This window comes from Eupeodes corollae, chromosome 1 (assembly GCF_945859685.1).
Source record: "Eupeodes corollae chromosome 1, idEupCoro1.1, whole genome shotgun sequence".
Taxonomy (NCBI): Eukaryota; Metazoa; Arthropoda; class Insecta; order Diptera; family Syrphidae; genus Eupeodes; species Eupeodes corollae.
In genome coordinates, this window is record NC_079147.1 from 310,370,874 (window position 1) to 310,392,932 (window position 22,059).

At 35.4% G+C, this 22,059-nt stretch overlaps 6 protein-coding genes across 8 annotated transcripts; 2 read left to right on the forward strand and 4 right to left on the reverse strand.

Moving 5' to 3' along the window:
• On the reverse strand, window positions 1-628 carry LOC129942906 (single-pass membrane and coiled-coil domain-containing protein 4 homolog). The gene is made up of 2 exons (XM_056052032.1): window positions 471-628; window positions 1-407 (listed from the first exon to the last, which is right to left on the reverse strand). The coding sequence occupies exon 2, from the start codon at window positions 399-401 to the stop codon at window positions 228-230; it is 174 nt and encodes a 57-aa protein (XP_055908007.1). The 5' UTR covers window positions 402-407; window positions 471-628; the 3' UTR covers window positions 1-227.
• A 100-nt stretch (window positions 629-728) lies between these two features.
• On the reverse strand, window positions 729-1,469 carry LOC129942905 (mitochondrial import inner membrane translocase subunit TIM14). The gene is made up of 3 exons (XM_056052031.1): window positions 1,311-1,469; window positions 1,013-1,252; window positions 729-947 (listed from the first exon to the last, which is right to left on the reverse strand). The coding sequence occupies exons 1-3, from the start codon at window positions 1,311-1,313 to the stop codon at window positions 834-836; spliced, it is 357 nt and encodes a 118-aa protein (XP_055908006.1). The 5' UTR covers window positions 1,314-1,469; the 3' UTR covers window positions 729-833.
• Window positions 1,470-2,983: 1,514 nt separating this feature from the next.
• Window positions 2,984-11,411, forward strand: LOC129942902 (UDP-glucose:glycoprotein glucosyltransferase). Its single transcript, XM_056052027.1, has 16 exons — window positions 2,984-3,166; window positions 3,229-3,440; window positions 3,500-4,100; window positions 4,284-4,479; window positions 4,546-4,759; window positions 4,824-5,041; window positions 5,100-5,315; window positions 5,375-6,016; window positions 6,085-6,264; window positions 6,329-6,569; window positions 9,055-9,346; window positions 9,413-9,533; window positions 9,589-9,902; window positions 9,958-10,252; window positions 10,318-10,551; window positions 10,611-11,411. The coding sequence occupies exons 1-16, from the start codon at window positions 3,153-3,155 to the stop codon at window positions 11,256-11,258; spliced, it is 4,638 nt and encodes a 1,545-aa protein (XP_055908002.1). The 5' UTR covers window positions 2,984-3,152; the 3' UTR covers window positions 11,259-11,411.
• Window positions 11,354-18,094, reverse strand: LOC129942903 (arginine/serine-rich coiled-coil protein 2). Of its 3 annotated transcripts, XM_056052030.1 has the most exons (5): window positions 17,885-18,075; window positions 17,400-17,495; window positions 16,884-17,007; window positions 16,556-16,621; window positions 11,354-12,372 (listed from the first exon to the last, which is right to left on the reverse strand). In XM_056052030.1, the coding sequence occupies exons 3-5, from the start codon at window positions 16,896-16,898 to the stop codon at window positions 11,458-11,460; spliced, it is 996 nt and encodes a 331-aa protein (XP_055908005.1). In that variant the 5' UTR covers window positions 16,899-17,007; window positions 17,400-17,495; window positions 17,885-18,075; the 3' UTR covers window positions 11,354-11,457. The 3 variants fall into 3 exon arrangements, with proteins under 3 accessions (XP_055908005.1, XP_055908003.1, XP_055908004.1); XM_056052028.1 differs by lacking the exon at window positions 16,884-17,007 and having other exon boundaries at window positions 17,400-17,480; window positions 17,885-18,094; XM_056052029.1 differs by lacking the exons at window positions 16,884-17,007; window positions 17,400-17,495 and having other exon boundaries at window positions 17,885-18,094.
• Window positions 18,095-20,230: 2,136 nt separating this feature from the next.
• LOC129939293 (actin-related protein 2/3 complex subunit 4) lies at window positions 20,231-21,012 on the forward strand. The gene has a single exon (XM_056047265.1). It carries the CDS (start codon window positions 20,381-20,383, stop codon window positions 20,885-20,887), a length of 507 nt encoding a protein of 168 aa, XP_055903240.1. The 5' UTR covers window positions 20,231-20,380; the 3' UTR covers window positions 20,888-21,012.
• Window positions 20,995-21,623, reverse strand: LOC129939294 (uncharacterized). The gene is made up of 2 exons (XM_056047266.1): window positions 21,466-21,623; window positions 20,995-21,405 (listed from the first exon to the last, which is right to left on the reverse strand). The coding sequence occupies exons 1-2, from the start codon at window positions 21,497-21,499 to the stop codon at window positions 21,101-21,103; spliced, it is 339 nt and encodes a 112-aa protein (XP_055903241.1). The 5' UTR covers window positions 21,500-21,623; the 3' UTR covers window positions 20,995-21,100.
• Window positions 21,624-22,059: the final 436 nt, after the last annotated feature.

Sequence of the window (22,059 nt, forward strand, 5' to 3'; positions counted from 1 at the left end):
TTCTTTAAAAATAAATTTATTATCGAACAAAGAGCTAGCATATAGATACGTTCTAAATCTATTATAGTAAAATATAGTTAATTCATCATTTAAAGTCCTTTAAATACGAGGTTCTACAGTGTTATTTACATATAGGTAGGTAGGTTGCACAAAGATACGTTAAAGACTATTGGAGGGTTTAAGGCAACAATAAAGGTAGGTTACTATTGTTGAAATTATTTTCTATTTTATGATTCCACAGGACGCGTTTTTATATAAACATAAACACTTATTAGTGCGACGATTGCACCTAAAATAGGCAGGACAACAGTACTTATTTTCTTTTGGATCTCGGCGTTTTCCAGTTTGCGTTCTTTCTTCTGTTTCCGGGTTTCTTTTACTTTGCCTTTAAGTTGTCTCATTTTTATCTAAAATTATAGATTTTTCAACTGTTTAAAAAGCCCGTAGCTAGAAAGGAGTATATAACTTACTGTTCTTCTCTTTCCAAGGACCTGTACTTTATATGGACTTCAAATAGTGATATGTGGTATGCAAAGTCAAGTGTAGTGTATACTATATCGCGAATTACTATTCACGATGACGATGACGTGTCGTGCAACAAGACCAGAGTAAAGGTACACCTCATGATTGAATTATGTTATGAATAGCCCAAAGTGGAATACTATGGAATGGTACAAATAAGAAACCATGGAGATGGACATAGGGAATAAACTTCAAAACAACACAACTCACATGTTTTATGCATTATTTTTATTTTTCAAAACATAATTTCTAACAATTAATAGTAATGTACAATCAGGTGTGTATAAATTTTATGTGTCATTGCTTTGAAATCATTTACTATTATCTAACAAATCTTTTGCTTCGTTTATTTTTGCAGCCAGATAGGGAGAGCCTCCGCGATCAGGATGATTCAAAAGCATTATTTTTTTATGCGCATCTTTTACCTGAAATGTCAATCAACACTTTTAAATGCATTTAAAAGAATTAGATGTCATTTTTGACGATTTACCTTTCCTTTAGATGCTGTTGGACTAACGCCAAGTATAAGAGAAGCTTCTCGTTTGTTCATTTTCGGATCGAATCCTCCTTTGTAATATTTTGAATTTGCTATGGATTCAGCATCGAATTTAGGTAGATTTTTGATGGCCTCGTTGATTTTAACGCTCATTGCAGGCATTCGGCGCATTATGTGCTTTCCTGCAAACCCCACGACCGCTACTCCTAGGCCCGCCAAAATGACTGAGCTAGCCTTAAATAATCAATAACAAAATATCATTCTGCATAGAATCACCAGTTTATTTGCTTACCATGTTTTATTTTGTGTTGTTTATTTAACAATTAATATTTGAAGATATTATTTCACAACTTAAAATTTGACTGGCGAAGCCAATATGAAACAACGCATACAAAAAAAATATTTAAGAAAATGACATTAAACAGCTGATAGCTAAATGTGATTCGATTCTGTTTTGTTTCGAATTGTACCAATGGTACTTTCGGACTGTTCCCGTTGTTAAACAAAGAAGGTAACGATTTAATACTTTTTTCCATAAATTGAACTTAACTGAATGTTAGGTTCCGCACAAAGATAGCTTAAATCAATCCAATGGGGGTTTTAATGATCTGATGCAACAATTATAATGCTTTATTTTTTACTAGACTGCGAACGCACCTTTTGTAAACTGTTGTAACCCTGTAAAAATGTCACCATTTGACATTTTGTTACGAAATAATTGAGTTTAGTCAAATATATTTTTTGAAGAAAAGACGCCAACAGTGTCTGCTGCTCGAGACTTTTTTTATAAAATATTTGTTCTTTTTGTTTATAAAATAAATTAAATAGAAGTGTATTTTCAACCTCGAATTTGTCTGCTATTTGAATGAAATCCAATAAAAAGTCTTCATCTGTTTACTTTTTTAATGGAGTTATCCCTCTCTACGAGCTTCTTGTTTCTTATCATCATTATCAGTTCGTATTAATTTCCATTTCAAGCACAAGCAAATATAAAAAGTGTATATTTTGTTCACACGACTTTTAGAAATACATAACAGCTTTCACTGAATGACATATGCTAAGCTGTGAAATATAATTGTAAATTTTATTCCATTGTATTTTGCTGTTGCATAATGTCTTTAGTATGATGTTGCAATGATGCAATGAAAAATTTACAAAAATGACTTTATCACAAACTCGCTTTGGCTTTAATCTTATTTCACAGAATCATCATCAAAAATCTTTCATGTGATTCATTCAGGTCAGCTGCACAACTACTGGGGCAATGGACACTCGTGGTTAAGTATTTGATCTTGCCATGTTTTAAGATTTATATTTTGTCTGCGATTAAAATTTATTTCTATGCTTGAACCCCCTGAGAATCGATGAATTCAAATTACTGATCTACGATTTTGCCCTAATGCAGAAATTCAATAACTAGTCCAGCGCCAGCAAGTTCAATAGCACCGCTAGACCTACATATATGTAAGTGCTAAATTTACTAGCATCTTTTTAAGTACTATATTCAGGGTTACCACTCGCAGGAAGAGAAGTTTTTAAAAATTGATGGTGCTGGCTGTTTTAATATATTTCGCGTATAATTTCTGCAAAGACTTTAAATTTCTCTTTGTTAAAGTACCTATAATGGTGAATATGACCAACACTAAGTTGCTGCCAACTTTGTTCAGCAACTTTTAGATGTCAGCCTTCGCGAACCGTCTATCTTTCGCTGACCACAAATTATTGAAATAACTTTTCTACCTATTTCTTAATATCTTTCAGTCCCACTTAATTTTGGTATTATTATATTGAGACATTTTAATAAAATCTAATGGATAATTTTGTTGCGCTAAATGCTCGTGAAGATGCGTTCAATCGAAACAGTACTTGAGTTTGACAGCAGACAGCACTGAACTAACTCCGGGTTCACACTCGATGTTCTTTTTTTTTAGTTCTATTTGTTCTCGTTGCAGCCCTCTTGTTTCTTGGTTGTATTGTACGGTGAGGTGATTGTCAACTTCTTTTGGCTGGTCATTTTTATTTTAGGGCATACGTGGTTAAAAATTAGTTAATAAACCACCGGTAGTTCGTGATTCCTTTAAAATAATATGTTTTAATCCAATAAAAACTTTTCCTGCATCAATAAAACTTAGTCATGAGTGCTTTAAGGTAACTTAAACAATCAAATCAGCAAGAAACATATTGCTACTTTTTTATTTCATGTTCTACAGGAAGCTTGTTACCTGCATTTTGTTGGGTGTTTTCTGCTTCACATTTACGGATTCCTCTAAAAGCTATCCAATTACCACCCTTATCAACGCGAAATGGGAACAAACGCCTTTGTACCTAGAAATAGCGGAATATCTAGCCGACGAAAATCCTGCCCTCTATTGGGACTTCCTTAGAGACATTGCTGCATTAGACGTTCCCCTAGCGCAAATAGGTATTGTTTAATATTTGCTACTACCACAATTATTGTAATGTAATATACACAATTTTAAGATACCGAATCAAAGCAGTACATCACATCAATGAATGTGGTCAAAAAACTACTAGGCAGCTCTCAGATTTCTTTACTTAAACTAGCTGTGTCTCTGCACAGCCTTACACCTCGAATTCAAGCGCATTTCCAAATTGCCAAGGAAGTAATTGCGAACGGAGATTGCATGACAGGCAATTTTGCGACGGTTAACAATGAAATTGCTTGCAGCGTTGAAGAAATGAGGAGCAAAATTAAGCTCAGTACATCGGGAAATGAAGAAGAAAACATGAGCTACGGCTTTGATCATGTATATCCTGGATCGGAGAATGCAACTGGCAAGGTAGTTGTCTTCTACGGGGACATAGGTTCGAAAGAGTTCAGGGCATTTCACAAGGCACTTGAAAAACGAGCAATGAAGGGCAACATTAAGTACATAAGTCGTCATTTCTTGATAAACCCATCGTTTAAAAAAGTTCGACTATCTGGATATGGCGTGGAGCTGCATCTCAAATCGACTGAGTACAAGAGCCAAGATGATTCACAAAAAGTTGTTGACGAAGATGTCAAAATGAACGAACCAGGAGAGTCTGAAGTAGACGGATTCGATTTTAAAGCATTAAAGTAGGAATGCGATTTCTTTTCGGGTTTTTAATGAAAGTTGTGTGTTAAATCTAATATGTACCAGCTAAACCTTTAAAAGGAACAGTTAAATTAGTCTAGATTCATGCGATTTAAGATGGACTTTCATTTAAATCTGGATTTAAGTATCATTAAACATTGATTAATTATTATTTTATTATTTAGAGACAAGTTTCCACATCTTTCCATCAACCTTGAAAAGCTTCGAAACAACTTGCTTGAAAAAAGCGAAGAAATTGCCCCATTGAAAGCATGGGAATTCCAAGACCTTGGCTTACAGGCAGCTCAGCGAATTGCTGAAATACAGGGTGATGAGGCGCTCCAGATTCTCCAGTTTACAGCACAGAATTTCCCAACGCAGGTAATCATATTATTTAGTTCAAGTATATTTGGTCCATTTCTACGTAAAATGTTCAAATTATTTTAGGCAAAGAGTCTTTTGCCACAAACAGTAACTGACGACCTGCGCCAAGAAATCAAACACAACACGGAAGTGTTCGGTAGAACTCTGAACATTGCTCCACCAGACGGAGCTTTGTTTGTCAACGGATTATTCTTCGATGCCGATACCCTTGATCTAAGTGCGCTCATGGAAACGTTTAGATCAGAAGTTCGAGTGCTCGAAAACCTCTACAGAAACAGTAAGTTTCTTTTTTGTTGTTCTTTTACAGTTGCTTTAACATTATTTATTTAAAACATTTGCAGACATTGAAGGTAAAGTAGCGTCTTCTTTGTTAACCTTGGACCTCTCCAGCTCGTCGACTAAAGACTTTGCTATTGACATCCGAGATACCGCCATTTTGTGGGTTAATGATATGGAAAACGATGTTCAATACCGTCGCTGGCCTGCGAGTGTTATGGATTTGCTCCGGCCAACCTTCCCCGGAATGTTGAGGAACATAAGGAAGAACGTTTTTAATTTGGTAACAAGAAAAATATATAACTTTTCTTTCATCCATAAGCTAAATAATTATGTTTTAGGTTTTAGTCATCGATCCATTAGATCCTGATAGTCGGTCAATAGTCAAACTAGCCGAAAGTTTTGTAATTCATCTCGCACCGATTCGATTGGGTTTGGTATTCGATACGAGACAAGAAACACAAGAAACTTCTGCTGATTATTTATCTATGTTCTGTGCATACAACTACGTCTCTCAGAAAAAAGACCCTCGTGCGGCCCTTAGCTTTTTAACCGATGTAAGGGCATTTTTTTAAACTCTTTTTTCTCTGATTAAAACTATTTTAAAACCTTTTAGGTATTTGCATCAGTGAAATCAAACAAAAGAATCACCCAAAGAGATATTCGCGCTCAGATCAGATCCACATTCGATAAACTATCAGTTTCAGAACTCGAGGAAATTCTAACCGAAGACTCAGACTATGACTATGGCCGCAAGCTGTCTGAAGAGTTTGTAGAACGACTCGGATTCAAAGAGGCACCTCAAGCACTTTTGAATGGTGTTCCTATGCAAAAATCCCTCCTGACTCCGGATGAGTTCGAGGAGACTATTTTAACGGAAATCATTCAACAGACCACGAATTTGCAAAAGAGTGTGTATCGAGGTGACTTGACTGACGGTGAAAATGTCATGGATTATCTAATGAACCAGCCGCATGTCATGCCGCGTCTCAACCAGCGCATCCTTTCAAGTGAAGATGTCAAGTTCTTAGATTTAACCGGAAACGCTAATAAAGACATTGCCAATGTGAAAGTGTTGGAGCGGCTGTCGAATCGTGATATGACTGCAACTTTGATGGATAACTTGAAATATTTCACAGGAAAGCACTCATCAGAGAAAATTGGCCAAAATGATGTACATTTCCTAACTTTGTGGGTTTTTGCCGACTTGGATACTCAAGAAGGAAGAGATCTTTTGTCTAGTGCCTTAAAATACACGGTAAAATTTATTTAAATCATCAACAATTGACAAAAAGTATTTTCATGTTTCTCTGGTTAAAAATGTAGAAATCAACAACAAGTGCTCGTGTTGCTTTCATTCCGAACGTGGAAGGTGGTCAAATGTCTAAAAAGGATAATCTAAATAGGCTGGTATGGGCTCTATCACAAACCGTTGGTGGATCTAATGGCTTGGAGGTGGCTCTGCAATGGTTAAAAACACCAAAGGGACCATTCAATGATGTTCCCGTAAGAAAAATATTCACTATTTAACCCTTTTAAGTCTCTCCAAATAATTTTCGAACACTTACAGGCACCAGTGCAAGAAATCATTGGATCAACGGAATTGCATTTGAAGATGTTACGTGTTTACAGTCAACGGGTTGTAAATATCAAAAAATCGGATCGCTTAGTGATTGCCAATGGAAAGATCTTTGGTCCCCTAGAGAAGCAAGAACAATTTAATATTGAAGACTTTGGTCTGGTAGATCGTTGCAATACTCATCAATATGGAGATAAAATTAGGAAAGCCTTACAAAACAATCAAGACGAAGGTATGCATAAAAATTCAAAATAAAAGTTAAGAATTTTAGGGTACATGACAGAATGTCTTTTACAAATTGTAGACTCAAGATTTAGTTTTTATCTTTTTTTAAGAGTTTAAGTTAGGTAAAACAAATCATTATACATATGTTGGTAGTCGAATAATTTTTATTCTCAGCTTTTCAAAAATTGAAGCGCATGACAAAAAATATTTTAGACTAAGGTTAAAAGTCTCAAATTATTGTGCTTGAAAGAAAAACAAAAGATATTAAAATCGCAGCAAGTCTAAGTTAAGGTGATAACAGAAACTTTAGCCTGTAAGCAAGTTTCCGAGAAAAAGTGCACAAAAGTAAACCTTTTACCAAAGTTGAAATAGAAATGGAAGCCACTTCAAATGCATTTCGTCTTGACGCCTTCGACTCCACGATATCAAATATAATTTCATTTGTCCGGCAGAAGTTTCCAAAAACGCGTTGGCGTTGTCATCAGGAAGCACAGGGATCTCCGATTGCTACTATGTACGTGACAGACGTGTAGGTGGCGGCAATCTCGTGACAGACGCCCTAAAGATCGAGTTTTTTTTAAAACAAATCTTCGAATAACCGATTTAGCCCAAAACAAAATGTATCGCATTAGAAAGCTCTTGGATACCAGAGTATAAATATATTTGAAAAATAAGTTTGTAACCCACTCTGCAGTGCGATAAAAAATCACGAATTTAAAAAAATTTATTTTTACTAGTGGAGATGTTAACAGAAAAATATTTACTTCAATAATACAAATACACCTGTCGGAGGCAATTGAAGTTACGAGTGTTTTAATAAAGTTTTCGAAAAAAACTTTAAGTTTAACTAGTAGAAGCTTTAACCAAACCATAGAATATCACAATAAAAGCCGCGAATGCTTCATAGCATTTTATCAATTGTATTGTCGAGATAATTTCTTGAAACGTATTTAAGGTAGAAAGGTTTGAACTACTAAAAATGAAATTTCAATTGACAGACCTTTAAATTAAATCAACTGTTTACTATCGAGATTTAAGTCGCGAATGCTTTTTTGTGCGTTATCAATTAAATTGTAGAGGTAAGTAGTACCTGTGTCTTGATAGTTAGTATGTGTAGGACTGTCATGCCATAGCTCTTGGGTTCAATCCCTGGCTGGGCCATATAAAGTTTTTATCACAGTAACTGCCTTGACAAATCCTTCAAGAGTAATTCTTGTCTTGAAAAGTCATTTCTCAAACTAGCCATCCCTGAAATGACTCGCACACAGGAATGGTCCAGTGTTGTAAGTTATTGGCTCTAGTTCCCAAAGGACTGTTGCACCACTTAATTTATGTCCTGAAATCTATGCCAATTCAAAGAATTTGGTTTAAAGAATTGAAATGTTAGTTCAAAATTCAAGAGATTTACATACATATCGTCAATAGTCTAAATATTTGTGTTGAAGTGTAATTTAAGAGAATAGGACTGTTCAACCTAAAGTTTTTTTTTCACGGGTACTGCCCCTTGCGAGGAATTGACAAATCCTCTAAGAGTAATTCTTGTCATGAAAAGTGCTTTCTCAAATTAGACTTTCGGAATCGGCTTATAAACAGTAGGTCCCCTTTACCCAGTCACTAGGCTCTAGTTCTTTACGGACTGTTGCGCCACCTAATTTATTTATTTTTAACCATAAATAATTTGATACATTAATAATGACTTCCGAGGCTTTCGGCGTTTTTTTTTCTAATTTCAAACCCTTTGTATAGACATATTTCAGTATTCGAAGTGTTTCACGTCTTCACAGGCCGGACGGCATGCATACGGCACCGTCTTGTTGTAACCAAATATTGGCCACATCAATATCATTAAATTTTGACAAAAAGAATTTTGTTATCAGTCACTGCTTGACTAGGGTCATTTTCAAAAAAGTATAGTCAAATCTCGCCACCAGTCTAAAAACCATACCATACCATACCAAACAGTGACACGTTGTGGAAGCATTTGTTTTAGGGATAACCAAAAGCGCCAATTTTGCAGATAAGCAAACTCATCAAGATGCGAATTTGTTTCGTCGCTTAGGATGATTTTGCTCTAAAAATCAGCTTCCATATTTTGATGCTAAACATTCCATTCAACAAGTTTAAATCTTCCGTACACCCTTTCTATGAGTTTAAAAACCTGATATTCAACAATTAAAGTAAACAAAACTACAAGCTAGACTTGTAGGTAAGGCTCACACCTGATCCTTATTTCTTCATTCTTTTCACACAATTGGTTAGCTTGGCAAAGAGGGTACCTCAATATATAATAAACTTGAATAATAATGTTAATTTTTGCGACAAAGTTTAGGTAATGGTTATATATTTTTTTTTCTAGATTTTTGGACTCGATTTTGCATATAGATATTTTATTCGAAATTTTTCCATTAAAGGTTTTTTAATTCTAGTTTTTTTGCTTTCTAGATTATGCATTTTCAAATTCCGTGGTTAACCCGAACTTTTATTTTTTTTAGATTTTGAAATCTCGAGTGACACCCTTTTGAGGATATTGTCAACTTTATTGCCAAGAGAGACAAAAACGCGATTCAATATTCCACAAGATGTGAAGGAAAATCACTCTGTCGTTAAATTGCCTGCCAAAGATCCAAAGCAATCACAATTTGACATTGTCGCTGTTATAGATCCGGCGTCCAGAAGTGCCCAGAAATTATCATCCATATTGGTCTTGCTTCGTAATACTATAAATTGTCAAATGCGCGTGTTTATGTTGCCGGTTGCGCAACATAGTGACATGCCAGTTAAAAAGTAAAAAATGATTAACATATTTTCTTCTATTATTCTGTTATTTGCTCTTTTTTGTTGTTACTTTAGTTTCTATCGATATGTGGTTGAACCAGAAATTCAGTTCTTGCCAAATGGTAAACAGACCGAGGGACCAATTGCCAAGTTTAGTGGATTGCCGGCTAATCCATTGCTTACACAAAACTTACAGGTAACTTACTTCTCTTCTCTTTTTAAAAGCACTTGTTAACCCTACTCTTGTTTAGGTACCAGAAAATTGGCTAGTTGAGGTTGTACGTGCGGTGTACGATCTTGACAACATTAAGTTAGCTGAAATCGGGGGACCAGTGCATAGTGAATTCGAATTGGAATACTTGCTTTTGGAGGGTCATTGCTTTGATTCGATGACGGGAGCACCACCGAGGGGACTACAAGTGACTTTGGGCACCAAAGACAATCCTACAATGGTCGATACAATTGTTATGGCAAACTTGGGTTACTTCCAATTGAAAGCCAATCCTGGAATCTGGGAGTTGCGATTGAGAGATGGCAAAAGTTCAGAGATCTATGAAATATCAAAGTAAGAATGGAATATAAAACCACAAAGTTATACCAACTTCCTCGTTTATTTCCAGTGCTGAAGGTCCAAACACGATCCACACAAACAACTTGACTCGCGTCATGATCAGTTCTTTGCGATCACATGTGATTAAGCTTCGTGTAGCGAAAAAACCTGGCATGACAAACATAGACCTACTGGGCGATGATGAAGAAGGAAACAAAGGCATTTGGAATTCGATAACAAGTTCTTTCAGTTCGGCTTCTGCTGATTCCGATTCGGAAACTATTAACATTTTCTCAGTTGCATCTGGGCATTTGTATGAAAGGCTTCTTCGGATCATGATGGTTTCTTTGATGAAGCATACGAAAGTAATTTTTTTCAAACCTCGGACAGACAAAGTCTTATTAATTTACATTGTGTTTTTAATTCTCAGTCTCCAGTTAAATTCTGGTTCTTAAAGAACTATTTGTCTCCACAATTTACTGACTTCTTGCCACACATGGCAAATGAGTATGGGTTCCAATATGAATTAGTACAATACAAATGGCCAAGATGGCTCCATCAGCAAACTGAAAAGCAGAGGACCATTTGGGGTTATAAAATCCTCTTCCTAGATGTTCTGTTCCCGCTTAATATTCGCAAAATTATATTTGTTGACGCAGATGCTGTAAGTATTAATGTAACTTCTTCCAAGTAATTCAATCTTTGACATTGTTTTATCTTTAGATTGTTCGTGCAGATATGAAAGAACTAAACGAGTTGGACTTAAATGGAGCTCCTTATGCCTACACTCCCTTCTGTGACTCCAGAACGGAAATGGAGGGTTTCCGCTTTTGGAAACAGGGCTACTGGCGCAGCCACCTAATGGGCAGACGATACCACATTTCGGCCTTGTATGTAGTCGACTTAAAGAGATTCCGAAAAATAGCGGCTGGAGATCGCTTGAGAGGCCAGTATCAAGCCTTAAGTCAGGATCCCAACAGTTTGTCCAACCTGGATCAAGACTTGCCGAATAACATGATCCATCAAGTTGCTATCAAATCACTACCTGATGAATGGCTCTGGTGCCAAACTTGGTGCAGCGATAAGTCTTTCAAAAAAGCGAAAGTCATAGATTTGTGCAACAATCCACAAACAAAAGAAGCAAAGCTAACAGCTGCCGAACGTATTGTCCCTGAATGGAAAAACTACGATCTCGAAATAAAAAAATTATTGGCGAAAGTTGAATATCACGAGAACATTGAACGAGATGAAAATCACGAGGATAGTGAAGAGAATGACGTTGTAATTCATGTCGAATACGAGGACGAAGAAGAAGACCACTTTCCATCAAAACAAGAAGACTCACATCCAAACGAACATAGCGAATTGTGATGAAACTAAAATTAAAACTCCAGCTCATACACATCCCTCAATTAGTATAAATCTGAAATCTTTAAGAATAAATCAAAAAAAGAAAAACTCAAAACTTTGTATTCGTGAGTTAAAGATCACAAAAAAAAAATATTCATTTTTTTATTAACACTTTTTGGTTAATTTTTCATTATACATAATTTTTATAACAACTTATTGGCTAATACTGTCGCGATTGGGAACCAAAGCCCAGACCGACTCCTCGCATGGTGTGTGTGACCTGCCGGGCGACTTCATACTGTTGTTCCATGTTGGAGAACATTGCTTGCCTAGATTTAACGTCAGGGCCCTTTTTCTCTTGCGCTGGGACATCTGCTGGACTATCGCCGGGTTTGGGTGCAGATTTGATGCCCATTAAACGCATAAACTTCGATGCAACTTTGCCATCAGAGTCCTCTGAGAATGTGGCATGTCCCCATTTAGCTGAGGTGTCCTCGGCCTTCTTCGCCCCCCAAATGAGCTTTCTCTTTTGCACTTGTTCTGCATATTTTGTGGGGTTAATGATATTGGGGTTGTAATACGTTGGGAGTGCAATGGGTGTGCCGTCTGTTTTGCTTATGACAACCGATGTTTTCGGAGCGGTATCACTAAGCGGTGGGCTTAGGATCGCTTGCAAATTAATTGCGCTCTTATTTTGGGACTGAGATACTGAAGTTGAAGCCATTGGTTCATCTTTCTGTTGTCTTCCACCAGTTTGAGGTATTGATGGAATTGTTCTTTGCTCTTTAGATGGAGAACGGGACCTTGAACGATTTCGACTGCGGCTGATTGATGTATTGTGGTCTTTGCTACCCAACGTAGGAGATTCTGATGATCTTCTTCGTCTACCTTTCTCGCGATGTGAACTATCTTTGGAATATTTTTCACGACGATGTTTGTCGGAACGATCACGACGATCCCTGTCGGTTTCACGGTGTTCATAGTCTCGATCACGTTCTCGATGGCTGTCCTTGCGTCTGCGATCGTCCTTCGAATCTCGTTTCTTTTCGTGTGATCTTTCAGAGCGTCTGTCTTCTCGATGGTGGTCTCTATTCGATGAGTGCCGGGAGCTCCTGTTTTCTTCTTTGTGAGAACTCTACATGAATGAAAATGTTTTTTTAGAGAATTCAAAATTGATCGGTAAACGGAAAGTTTTTCGATTTATTCATTTATTGAAGATAGTGATTTGACAAAAGCCTAAACAGCGGCTAAATGGGTGATCAGACCAATTATATGAATGATGTAAACATTTTAAGATCACATACTACATCATTGTTAAATATTAAACATTGCTGGACAATGAGCGTATACACAACAGCAACATCTAGAAAATGGTTCTAATGGTAACGGGTGACTGATGACCTGATCTCAATCTTTTTTTTTAGAATTTGTGGTGATATTTAAAAAAAAAGTTGAGCATTCAAAATCCATAAGCGATATGCAGTTTTAGGGCACTGTTCTTAAGGCTCTAGGTTTTCGTAACCATCTAACTTCAGAAAGACATTTTAAAATATAAAGTTTAAAACCATAAAACCGAAGTGTGCACTACTATTATTTTGATCATACATATGTATATAAACAATTCAGGTTCATCTGCCTCGCTAGAACTCAAAAAGACCGAACCGTTTTGGCTAATCTTGATGTCATAGTAGTAGTTCAAATTTAAAAGGTGAGATACACAAAGAAAAATTAAGGGAAAGTGCTAAAACGTATTAAATTTTCCTATACAAAATGTTCCTGTTATTATGAAACATTGCAGAAATAACACGCTAGTGTTTTTGCAACAACATCAAACTACGTATGTGTCTTAGAAGCAGTCATAACATTGGAAATGGCAAGGATCTTTGTCATGTTAAGAACTCAAATTTCTAGCTTATTTTGAGAAACAATAATTGGAATATTAGAGGTCAATAACAGACATCTTAATGCGACCATTCAGAATTATTTTAATCTATTAAAAAACGATTGCTTATGCAGTCATCTGAAATACTCGTCGCTTCTGATTATAACCAAGATGAAACAGAAGCTCAACTAGTTGATGACTTGTGTGATAAAGATCAATTACTGAAGATGAAACTGTTGAAGATATAGTTAGTGAAGACTTGGAAGATGAACATCATACTGTCAGTGATGGTGCAGCTGCGCTCCCTTCGCAAAATTACAACAGTTATTTTCAAGGCGAGGCTACTGTAAGGCGCAGCGAATGGGAGCGCCGACCTCCAAGTTTGATGATTATTACATGACTTATAGAGCTACTTCTGCTAATGAATTTTTAACAGGTATTCCGAATTCTTTTGGTGAAATCAATTCCTGTTTTGATGCTGCAAAATGGTATAAGGCTATTGAAGACGAGCTCTCTTGAATGAACGAAAACAAAGTTTGGCAAGTGGTCAGAAAACCAAAGAATGCGAAGATTTTGAAACCGAAGTGGATCTTCCAAATTAAAGTTACCGATACCGGTGAGCCGACAAGATATAAGGCCAGACTCGTAGTGAAGGGGTATTAACAAAAGGCTAGAATTGATTATGACTAAACCTACTCACCCGTTGCGAAATTGACAACCATACGAATTGTGTTAGCTGTCGGACTGTATAAAAACCTGATATTCCACCTATAAGATGTAAAGACTGCATTTTTACATGGTGAGTTGAAGGAAGAACTTTATATTGCTGTTCCAGAAGGCGTTTCCGAAGCAGATGGAAATGTTTGTCGCTTACTCAAATCCATCTACGGCTTAAAGCAAGCACCCCGTATTGGAACAAAAAGTTTAACGATTTTCTTCTTAAATTGGGATTTAAAAGATCCAATCACAACTATTGTTTGTATACCAAGATGGGACAAGAAGAAGATGACATCATCATACTTATTCTGTATTTTGATGATTTACTCATTTCTGGAAAAAGCTTAAGATAAATAGAGCAATTAAAGCAAAATTTGGAAAAGACATTCAAGATGTCAGATAGATAGATAGATAGAAATACATTTATCGCAAGTATCCAGCATTGAAAAAGTTTAGAATGGAAGAATGTAATCCTACTAGAACCCCGATGGAAAAAGGACTACAACTTAAAAAAAACAATAACTGAAATTACACTTGACAAGCCCTAAAGAGAATTGCTTGGAAGCTTAATGTATATTATGATGGGCGTTAGACCGGATATATGTTTTCCAGTTGGATACATGGGAAGAAACCAACAAAACCCAATTCATTGGCAAGCTCTCAAACGAATTGTTAGATTTTTAAAAGGGACTAAAAAGAAAAATCTTGTTTTCGAAGTAAGTAGTCCTAATCCTTTGATTGGATTTGCTGATGCTGACTGGGGAAGTGATGTAATTGATAGAAAATCAGTGTCTGTACGTTTAAAGTTTATGGGTGTACTGTGTCATAGTCTAGCAAAAAGCTTAGTGCTGCTACACCTGAAGCCATTTGGATCCGAGGCAACAAGACCTTAAGCAAATTAACATGGAACCTGCAATAATTTACGAAGACAATAAGGGATGTATTGGAATGACTACAAATTTAGAGAGCAAACAGTCTAAACATATAGATATAAAACAACACTTTATTCCAGATCACATTCAAAATGGACTGATTGAAATCAAGTCTATTGGAACTAAGGATCAACTTGCAGAAGTTCTTACAAAATCCCTTGATTAACACGTTTTCAAGATTTATGTTTAAGATTTGTTTTAAACGATTGAGAAGGGGTATTGAAAAACATAAGCAATCGTTTTTTAATATTTAATATTACCCATTCCTGACAACATTACTCGCACACAGGAATGGTTGAGAGGGCCCTAGTTCTCAACGGATTGTTGCGCCACCCAATTTTTTTTTTATTATGAGAAAATAAGTTTTCACAAATTTTCTGATTCCGATTTCAAACGTTCTTGATACAAAATCTTCCTTTGTTATATAAATAATAAAAGTTTCTTTCTTCCAAATGAATTGACACGACACGTACCTATACGTAGTTAATTAGCCCGCAGATGTTTTACTGTGCAATGGACCGAAGCTGGCTGTAGAAAAGTATGATTAACATAAAGAGGCCAAGTTCATCAAAATATAGAGATGGTATCTTGGTCTCTCGTATCAAAAAAATTTCAACGGATTTCCATTTGATCTTACTAAAATTTCCTGTGTGTCTCATCTTTGCGATGACCTTAAATAACTAATAAGGCCAATCGAAGCAAGCTTGCGCATTCAACTTAGAATCGCCCTATTTCGGGCATGTGTAATTATGGGCGATATCGTGAATAGAAGTCTCCCTCAGATTTGTTTCCCTCTCTAGAACATTGCGAACGCAAACAATGCTTCAAAGTTTTCCTCGGAATTACTTGCTATCGGGAAAAAATGTTTAGAAAAATTGAAATGTAATTGCAATAAATTTTTATTCGAACGATTTTTATTTCCAAGGAGATTCCAGCTTAATTTCTTTGGAACAAACAAAATCCGACGGAAAAAAAATTTCCAGGGGCCTGATTATGAGGTTCGCGGCGAATCGTTTTCAATTCGACCTTTCAAATTCGACTCGCGTCGTATTTCCTTATAAACGAATTAGCGCCGAAGAGAAAATAATTCTTTCTATATTCCAGTGATTTGACACTTTTTGCATTGACTTTCTTTTATATCCCAGTGATTTGAAAGCTTTCCAAACAAAGTTTGTTTTGTTTTGATTGAATTTGTGAAATTAGCCGGGATTTATTAAAAATTTTATATTTTACTGTGGATGAATTATAAAAAAAATAAAATAAAACTAACTCACATTTTTATATAATTACAATCAAGAAAGAATCCACGGGACAGTGAATAATAATGAACCCGCCAACAAACATTATGACATTTCAAATTCGCCTTCGAATTCGTTAATGGGTCGAATTCAATTCCAATCTGCAGGAAATTAAAGCTAAATTTACGAAACTTGTACCCATTCCATTGAATGATTTTTCATTCAGAACAGAAGATAATCTTTAAATTAACTCGGTTTTAATCGGTTCATCTTGTTTATGTTCACTTGTATTGGAGCTTAGTTTAAAATCTGATATAACATAACAGCTCAAAATAGCACAGTGAGCTAAAGTAAGTTTAAAAGTTAGATAGCTTTAAAAGTGAGCTCAACTTTGAGCTAAGCGTCGCTTACTTTGAGCTTGTTTGCAACCCTGTAGTTTACAAATATAGTCTTTAAATATTAATTAATTGATCGCAAAGAATCAAAACAATAATTAGTTCAAAAGAAAAATCGTGGGACTAACAATTTAAGCAGATTATAATGTTTAACCTTTTTTAAAGATGTGTCCTTGCTGTCTCGGTGAGACGAGGAACCCTGGCTTCTGTCCCGATTGCTCTAAAAGAAAATAAACAAAAATCGATATATTATTATTTTTTTTTTAAATTAACTCATAGATGATTATAATTAATAAGGCTTTTAATTAATGTTTTAATGTAATATTATTAAAGTTAAAAAGATGCAACCAAGATTGAATCGTCTAGATCGTTTTTTTTTCTTTCTTTTTGTCAAATTATCTGATCTTTTTTGTTGATGAAGATATCTTCGCATTTGCTTGTCCTGTAATAAAACAGTTAATTGGAATTTACTTTATACTCACGTTCTGAGGACACATTATGATTTTGATACAGGTTCAGTACACATAGGAGTTTAATTATTGTCTGGCGCAATTGCATTTGCACACAAACTAACTTCTCTATTTATCATCTTTGTGATTGATGTGACTTAGATGGGGTAGTAGTTGATTTGATTTGAGAATTGATACATAATAATAACACAGTGGATTTTTGTTAATATAATAATTTGTAAGCATAGGACATTTTTATATTATTTTCTATTTCTATTCAAAATTGGTAAATTGGCAAATTATTCGGTGCATTTTGTTTTTCTCTTCGTTATTTCTTTTTTCAAAGATCAGATAAAAACAAAATGCACTTCATTAACTTCATAATCAAGTAAATCTAAGTTATATTCTATATATTTTTAGAATTCTTGTTAAGGCCACAATATTATGGTATATAACGTCTCGCAGAAGTTTTTAAAGTTTTATACAAGATATTAAGAATTAAAAAAAAAAGTATACAAAAAATAAACTAATTGAATTAAAAGCGGTTACCTCTTCTTTGACATGACGGCTAGAAGAATCTCCTTTAATCCGCTTGTTCGGGTCGATTTCAAGCACCGGACAGCGTTCAGCCTAAAGAATTGGCAACTATTCAGAAACAGCAAACTATGTTATTACTTTAATACTAAAAGGAATTTGTTTTTTGTTTGTTTTGTGAATAAATTTTGATGGAAAATATTTATAATGACGAAACCATAGGGTCTCACTTGTTAAAGTGATATAAGGAGATAGTTCAGTGTCATGCTAAGTTAATGATATCACAGTTATACTATAATCGGTGTACAACAATTTGTAAAATAAAATACATTTTCTTTAAAGTATAAATAGGTTCTAGGTGATAATAATTATGAATAAAAAGAAATGTATTGATTTTTTGCAGTTTTAAGGAGACGCCATTTTTTACCAAAAATTCCCTCATGACATGTTATACATTTTCTTAAGATAATTTTTCGGCTTAAATTAGGAAAAATATTTACCACATTTCTTTTGGGCGAGTCTTCGCATTCGTCCTCGCTACTGTAGTTTACAATCCTTTCCATCTTTTAACAAATATGTTTGGATAAAGAATAAATCCTTTGAGAGCGATTTATTTTATCCACTAGAAAAATAAGATCAAGATGAAAGATGATTGAGGTTTTATTTTTTTTTTTCAGAGCTTCCACTTCTAGCTGATGAATTCAAAATGACAGCAAGCAGGAGCTGTAAATAGGTGCGTTTGGCAATCTGAAAGGCATTCACAAATTGGGTAAACACAGTAGACGCGCGTGCCATTCGGTGCTAGACACAATTTCATAGCAGTGCGACTTCACTGGAGACTTTCTGTCTCTGATATTTATGGTACATTTGTGGAAAAATTATGTTAGGACTTCTCACTTCTTATTCCAACTGCAAACCAATAACGGAGTTGGAAAATTATAATTTTTAATTGTGTTATAATTTGTTTAAAGACAATTCAGAGAGTTATAAGGAATTAAGATGTATCTATTTGGAAAATATTTAAGCTATTGAAACTTTTGATTTTCTCTAGGACCCACAAGACCTTAAAGCCTAGTACATACTTGTGAACCATCTCGTGAACCTATACAAATTTCAGTTTTTGGTTCACCCGTGAACTTGCTCGTGAAGCTGAGTGGAGAACAAAGTGGAGAGTTTTCGTTCACGGGCAATTCACGTGCAAAATGTACGGGAACTGTTGGTGAAGCTTTGACATTTGGTTTGTTCATGTTCACAACGTGTACTCACAAGTGTGTACCAGTGAGCAATGTCAAAAGTTCACTTTCTCCACTGGCGAACGTTCACTTCACGAGGAAGTATGTACTAGGCTTAAGGTGTTCATGCAATGAATCATGAACAGTCAAATGTAAAATCGAAATACTAACATCGTATTGCTCTATGGTGACGGCAACATTAGCAAGTGCAGTGTTTATTTTAACTTAATTTTTGTGAACATAAAAAATCTTCCAATGCCACATTGCAGTTACGGTGAAGTGAAAAGAACTGCTTTATGATAAAACTGTAGATTTTATTTACAAAAATATGAAATCGTTTCATTTATCTCTTCACCTTTCTGCAGGAATATTTTCGTGTTTAAATAAATAAATAAATTGGGTGGCGTAACAGTCCGTTGAGAACTAGAGCCTAGTGACTTGCAACTCTCAACCATTCCTGTGTGCGAGTAATATTGTCAGGAATGGAGGGACCTACAGTTTATATGCCGAATCCGAACGGCTAATTTGAGAAAGCACTTTTTCATGACAAGAGTTACTCTTGGAGAATTTGTCAATTCCTCGCAGGAGGCAGTACCCGTGAAAAGACTTTATATGGCATGACAGTCCAACGCTCTAACCATCATGCCATGATTTAGATTATGGATAATATTTTGTATGAAAATAAATATTGGTGCCAGGCAACTTGAAGTCTTTTTAATAATAAAATTGATTTCCTTTTAAGCTTGCTATACACGATAGAGCCAAAAAGAAAAAATGGACCGAAGACTATACAAAATCGACTGTGCGTTTAGAAACTAAGATGGCTCAGTTTGGCTCTGTCGATTCATTCATTTCAGCAAGAAAAAATTCCAAGAGCCTAGCCGAAATGTTTAATTTATTTTATAGAAACTACATGGAGGGGACTAACAAAAAACTCGAATTCTTCACACTGGTTTTTAACAGTTAATTAGCAAAAGGCTTTTAAAACTGGGTTAGTAGAACATCCAGATCGCACTCTGTTTGACGTATCAAAACGCAAAAATCAGATGCGAGTTCTGACCGTCAGATCCCTTTCTGTTTGACCCATAGAGAAATATATCTACGTAAGTGTATTTCTCTATACTTTGACCTGTCTTAGGATTTTATTTTCCTTATTAAATTTTTGAGAAAATTTGTTCATAGAAATCTAGGTGCAACGTCACCCACTAATTATTTTTACTCGAGGAACCATAAGTTACGAATGCAAACGAATATGGAATTTTCCGTTTGTTATAGTCAATTTAATTTAAAACGGCTTTTTTCCTGGTCTTATGTGCCATACATCATCATTTAATTAAAGAAATATACTAATTTTTTCTAGAAAACCTACAATAACTCAAATTTAATATTTAAAAAAGTTTCCAGAAGTTGTATTTCGGGAAACTCAGATATTTCCGATAACTTGGAACATCTTCGAGTGGCTTCCAGTACCTTTAAGTTGTCGGCAACTAAGTTTTTCAGTGCTTGGTGAATACAGACCATAGCCCCAGAAATTATCCACGTATGGTTCAGCCTTAACCCATCTCTTTCAAACGCCAATTTTCCGATTGACCATTGGTGAAAAGTCAACGTCAAAGATAAACGTCAGTTCCATGATTGGCTACGGCTTTTGAAATTGTAATCAGAATTAGAGTAAATTTTAGGTGTTGGTTTGCTAATCGGTCTAGTGAGTCACTTAACTTTTTACATTTCTTTATTTTAACAAAACTACAAGTATTTTATGAAATGGCTGCAACTCTGAAACCCTATTTGACTGCAGTGCGCCACACACTGACCGCTGCAATGTGTTTGACCAATTTTTCGTCACAAGTGGTAGAACGGCACAACAAACCAGAAGTGGAGGTTCGCAGCAGCAAGGAGCTGGTCCTCACGCCCGTCGTTATCTCCCGCAATGAAAGGGAACGAGTATTAATCGAGACTAGTGTCAATTCCGTACGCGTCAGCATCGCAGTCAAGCAAGCCGATGAAATCGAGAAAATCCTCTGCCACAAGTTCACCAGATTCATGATGAGAAGAGCCGAGAGCTTCGTGATTTTGAGGCGAAAGCCAATCGAAGGCTACGACATCAGTTTCTTAATCACAAACTTCCATACCGAGCAAATGTACAAGCACAAGCTGGTAGATTTTGTAATAAATTTCATGGAAGAAATCGATAAGGAGATAAGCGAAATGAAGCTTGCAGTCAATGCCAGAGCACGTATTTGCTCTGAGGAATTCTTGAAGAGATTCTAACTTAAATACAAATGTTTCCATTTCTATAAAACTGATATCATTACTTTATATGTACTAGAAGTAGCTGTCCTCGTTTTTCTTTTTTTTATTCGTAGAGGAATACAATATTGTTATTTAAACTGAAACATTCTTTTAATTATTGCATAGGAACAGTGAGTGTCTTAATAATACGCTTCTTAAAAACTATTTTCGAGATTTGCAGATAAACTTAATTTAAATTGGCGGTGGTATTCCTAAACCTTGAAATTCTATTGCAGCATTTATGGCTTGCTGGTCAAAGAAGTTTAAGTCGTCGTCCATGCTTGCAGCTTCGATGGTCTGTACACTTGGAAGCATCACTCTGTTTGGCCTCTGTTGGATACCATGCGACTCTATGGCCATATTGATGGCTGACTCTTCTAGGATTTCCGAAACTTGAGGCAGATTTCCATCGATAATACTATTCAAAAAGTTGTCGAATTCACACCAAACTATTGCATTGCGTTGCCATTGATGCAACTCATCGTCAGTCATCAAATCTGCAATGAAAGCAAACTAAAATATCTGTTTTGATTTATGCATTTAATTTGAACTGTTACAATTGCTCTTTCGTATATATCCGGCCAAATACATTTTTCTATTTTGATGAACCTTATTTTGTTTACTAGGTAATTGGAGAACCTCCTTGAAATTTTCGTCCAATGGCCTGCTCTTGAAAATATTTTTGTTGATTTGATTTATTTCAATAATTTGACAGCTTGATAATACACACAATTGAAGATCTGTTCCATTCAATTATTTGCAGGTCTGTTTAGTAACTGGAAGCTCTTATGAACGACAGTCTTAATATTAAAATAGTGTAAAAAATCAAGTTTTATAAAATATGTTGCATGTTATAAAATCAGTGTTTTTAAAAATGTGCCCAATGAAAGAAAAACTAATGTCATTAATAAAATGAAATTCTCTCAGCAAAATAGCAGCCACAAATATCATTTTAAAACTGTATCCTTTTTTCTTTCCTCAATAACTTCACTAGTTACATCAACAACAATATTTGTTACGCGACGCAAAACAAAATTAGTATAGGATCAGGGATCTCGGTGGGCTTTGTGATCACCACTTGAAGAAATGCCATGGCCACAAAATTTGTCTTCGAAATGTAATGATGTATGTAGTTTTTACTTTTCAAAATT

Excerpts from the sequence above, each read along its gene's own strand:
- LOC129939294 (XM_056047266.1), bottom strand. The coding sequence starts at position 21,499 with ATGTATTTGGCCGGATATATACGAAAGAGCAATT. Across the intron at positions 21,406-21,465 it reads ATATATACGAAAGAGCAATT|ATTTGATGACTGACGATGAG; the intron begins GTAACAGTTCAA and ends CTTTCATTGCAG.
- LOC129942905 (XM_056052031.1), bottom strand. Across the intron at positions 948-1,012 it reads CAACAGCATCTAAAGGAAAG|GTAAAAGATGCGCATAAAAA; the intron begins GTAAATCGTCAA and ends TTGACATTTCAG.
- LOC129942906 (XM_056052032.1), bottom strand. The coding sequence starts at position 401 with ATGAGACAACTTAAAGGCAAAGTAAAAGAAACCCGGAAACAGAAGAAA.
- LOC129942903 (XM_056052028.1), bottom strand. The coding sequence starts at position 17,947 with ATGGAAAGGATTGTAAACTACAGTAGCGAGGACGAATGCGAAGACTCG. Across the intron at positions 16,622-17,399 it reads GCCGTCATGTCAAAGAAGAG|AGCAATCGGGACAGAAGCCA; the intron begins GTAACCGCTTTT and ends ATTTTCTTTTAG. Across the intron at positions 12,373-16,555 it reads AGGACACATCTTTAAAAAAG|AGTTCTCACAAAGAAGAAAA; the intron begins GTTAAACATTAT and ends TCATTCATGTAG.
- LOC129942902 (XM_056052027.1), top strand. Across the intron at positions 4,480-4,545 it reads CACAGAATTTCCCAACGCAG|GCAAAGAGTCTTTTGCCACA; the intron begins GTAATCATATTA and ends AAATTATTTTAG. Across the intron at positions 10,552-10,610 it reads TATTTGTTGACGCAGATGCT|ATTGTTCGTGCAGATATGAA; the intron begins GTAAGTATTAAT and ends TTTTATCTTTAG.
- LOC129939293 (XM_056047265.1), top strand. The coding sequence starts at position 20,381 with ATGGCTGCAACTCTGAAACCCTATTTGACTGCAGTGCGCCACACACTG.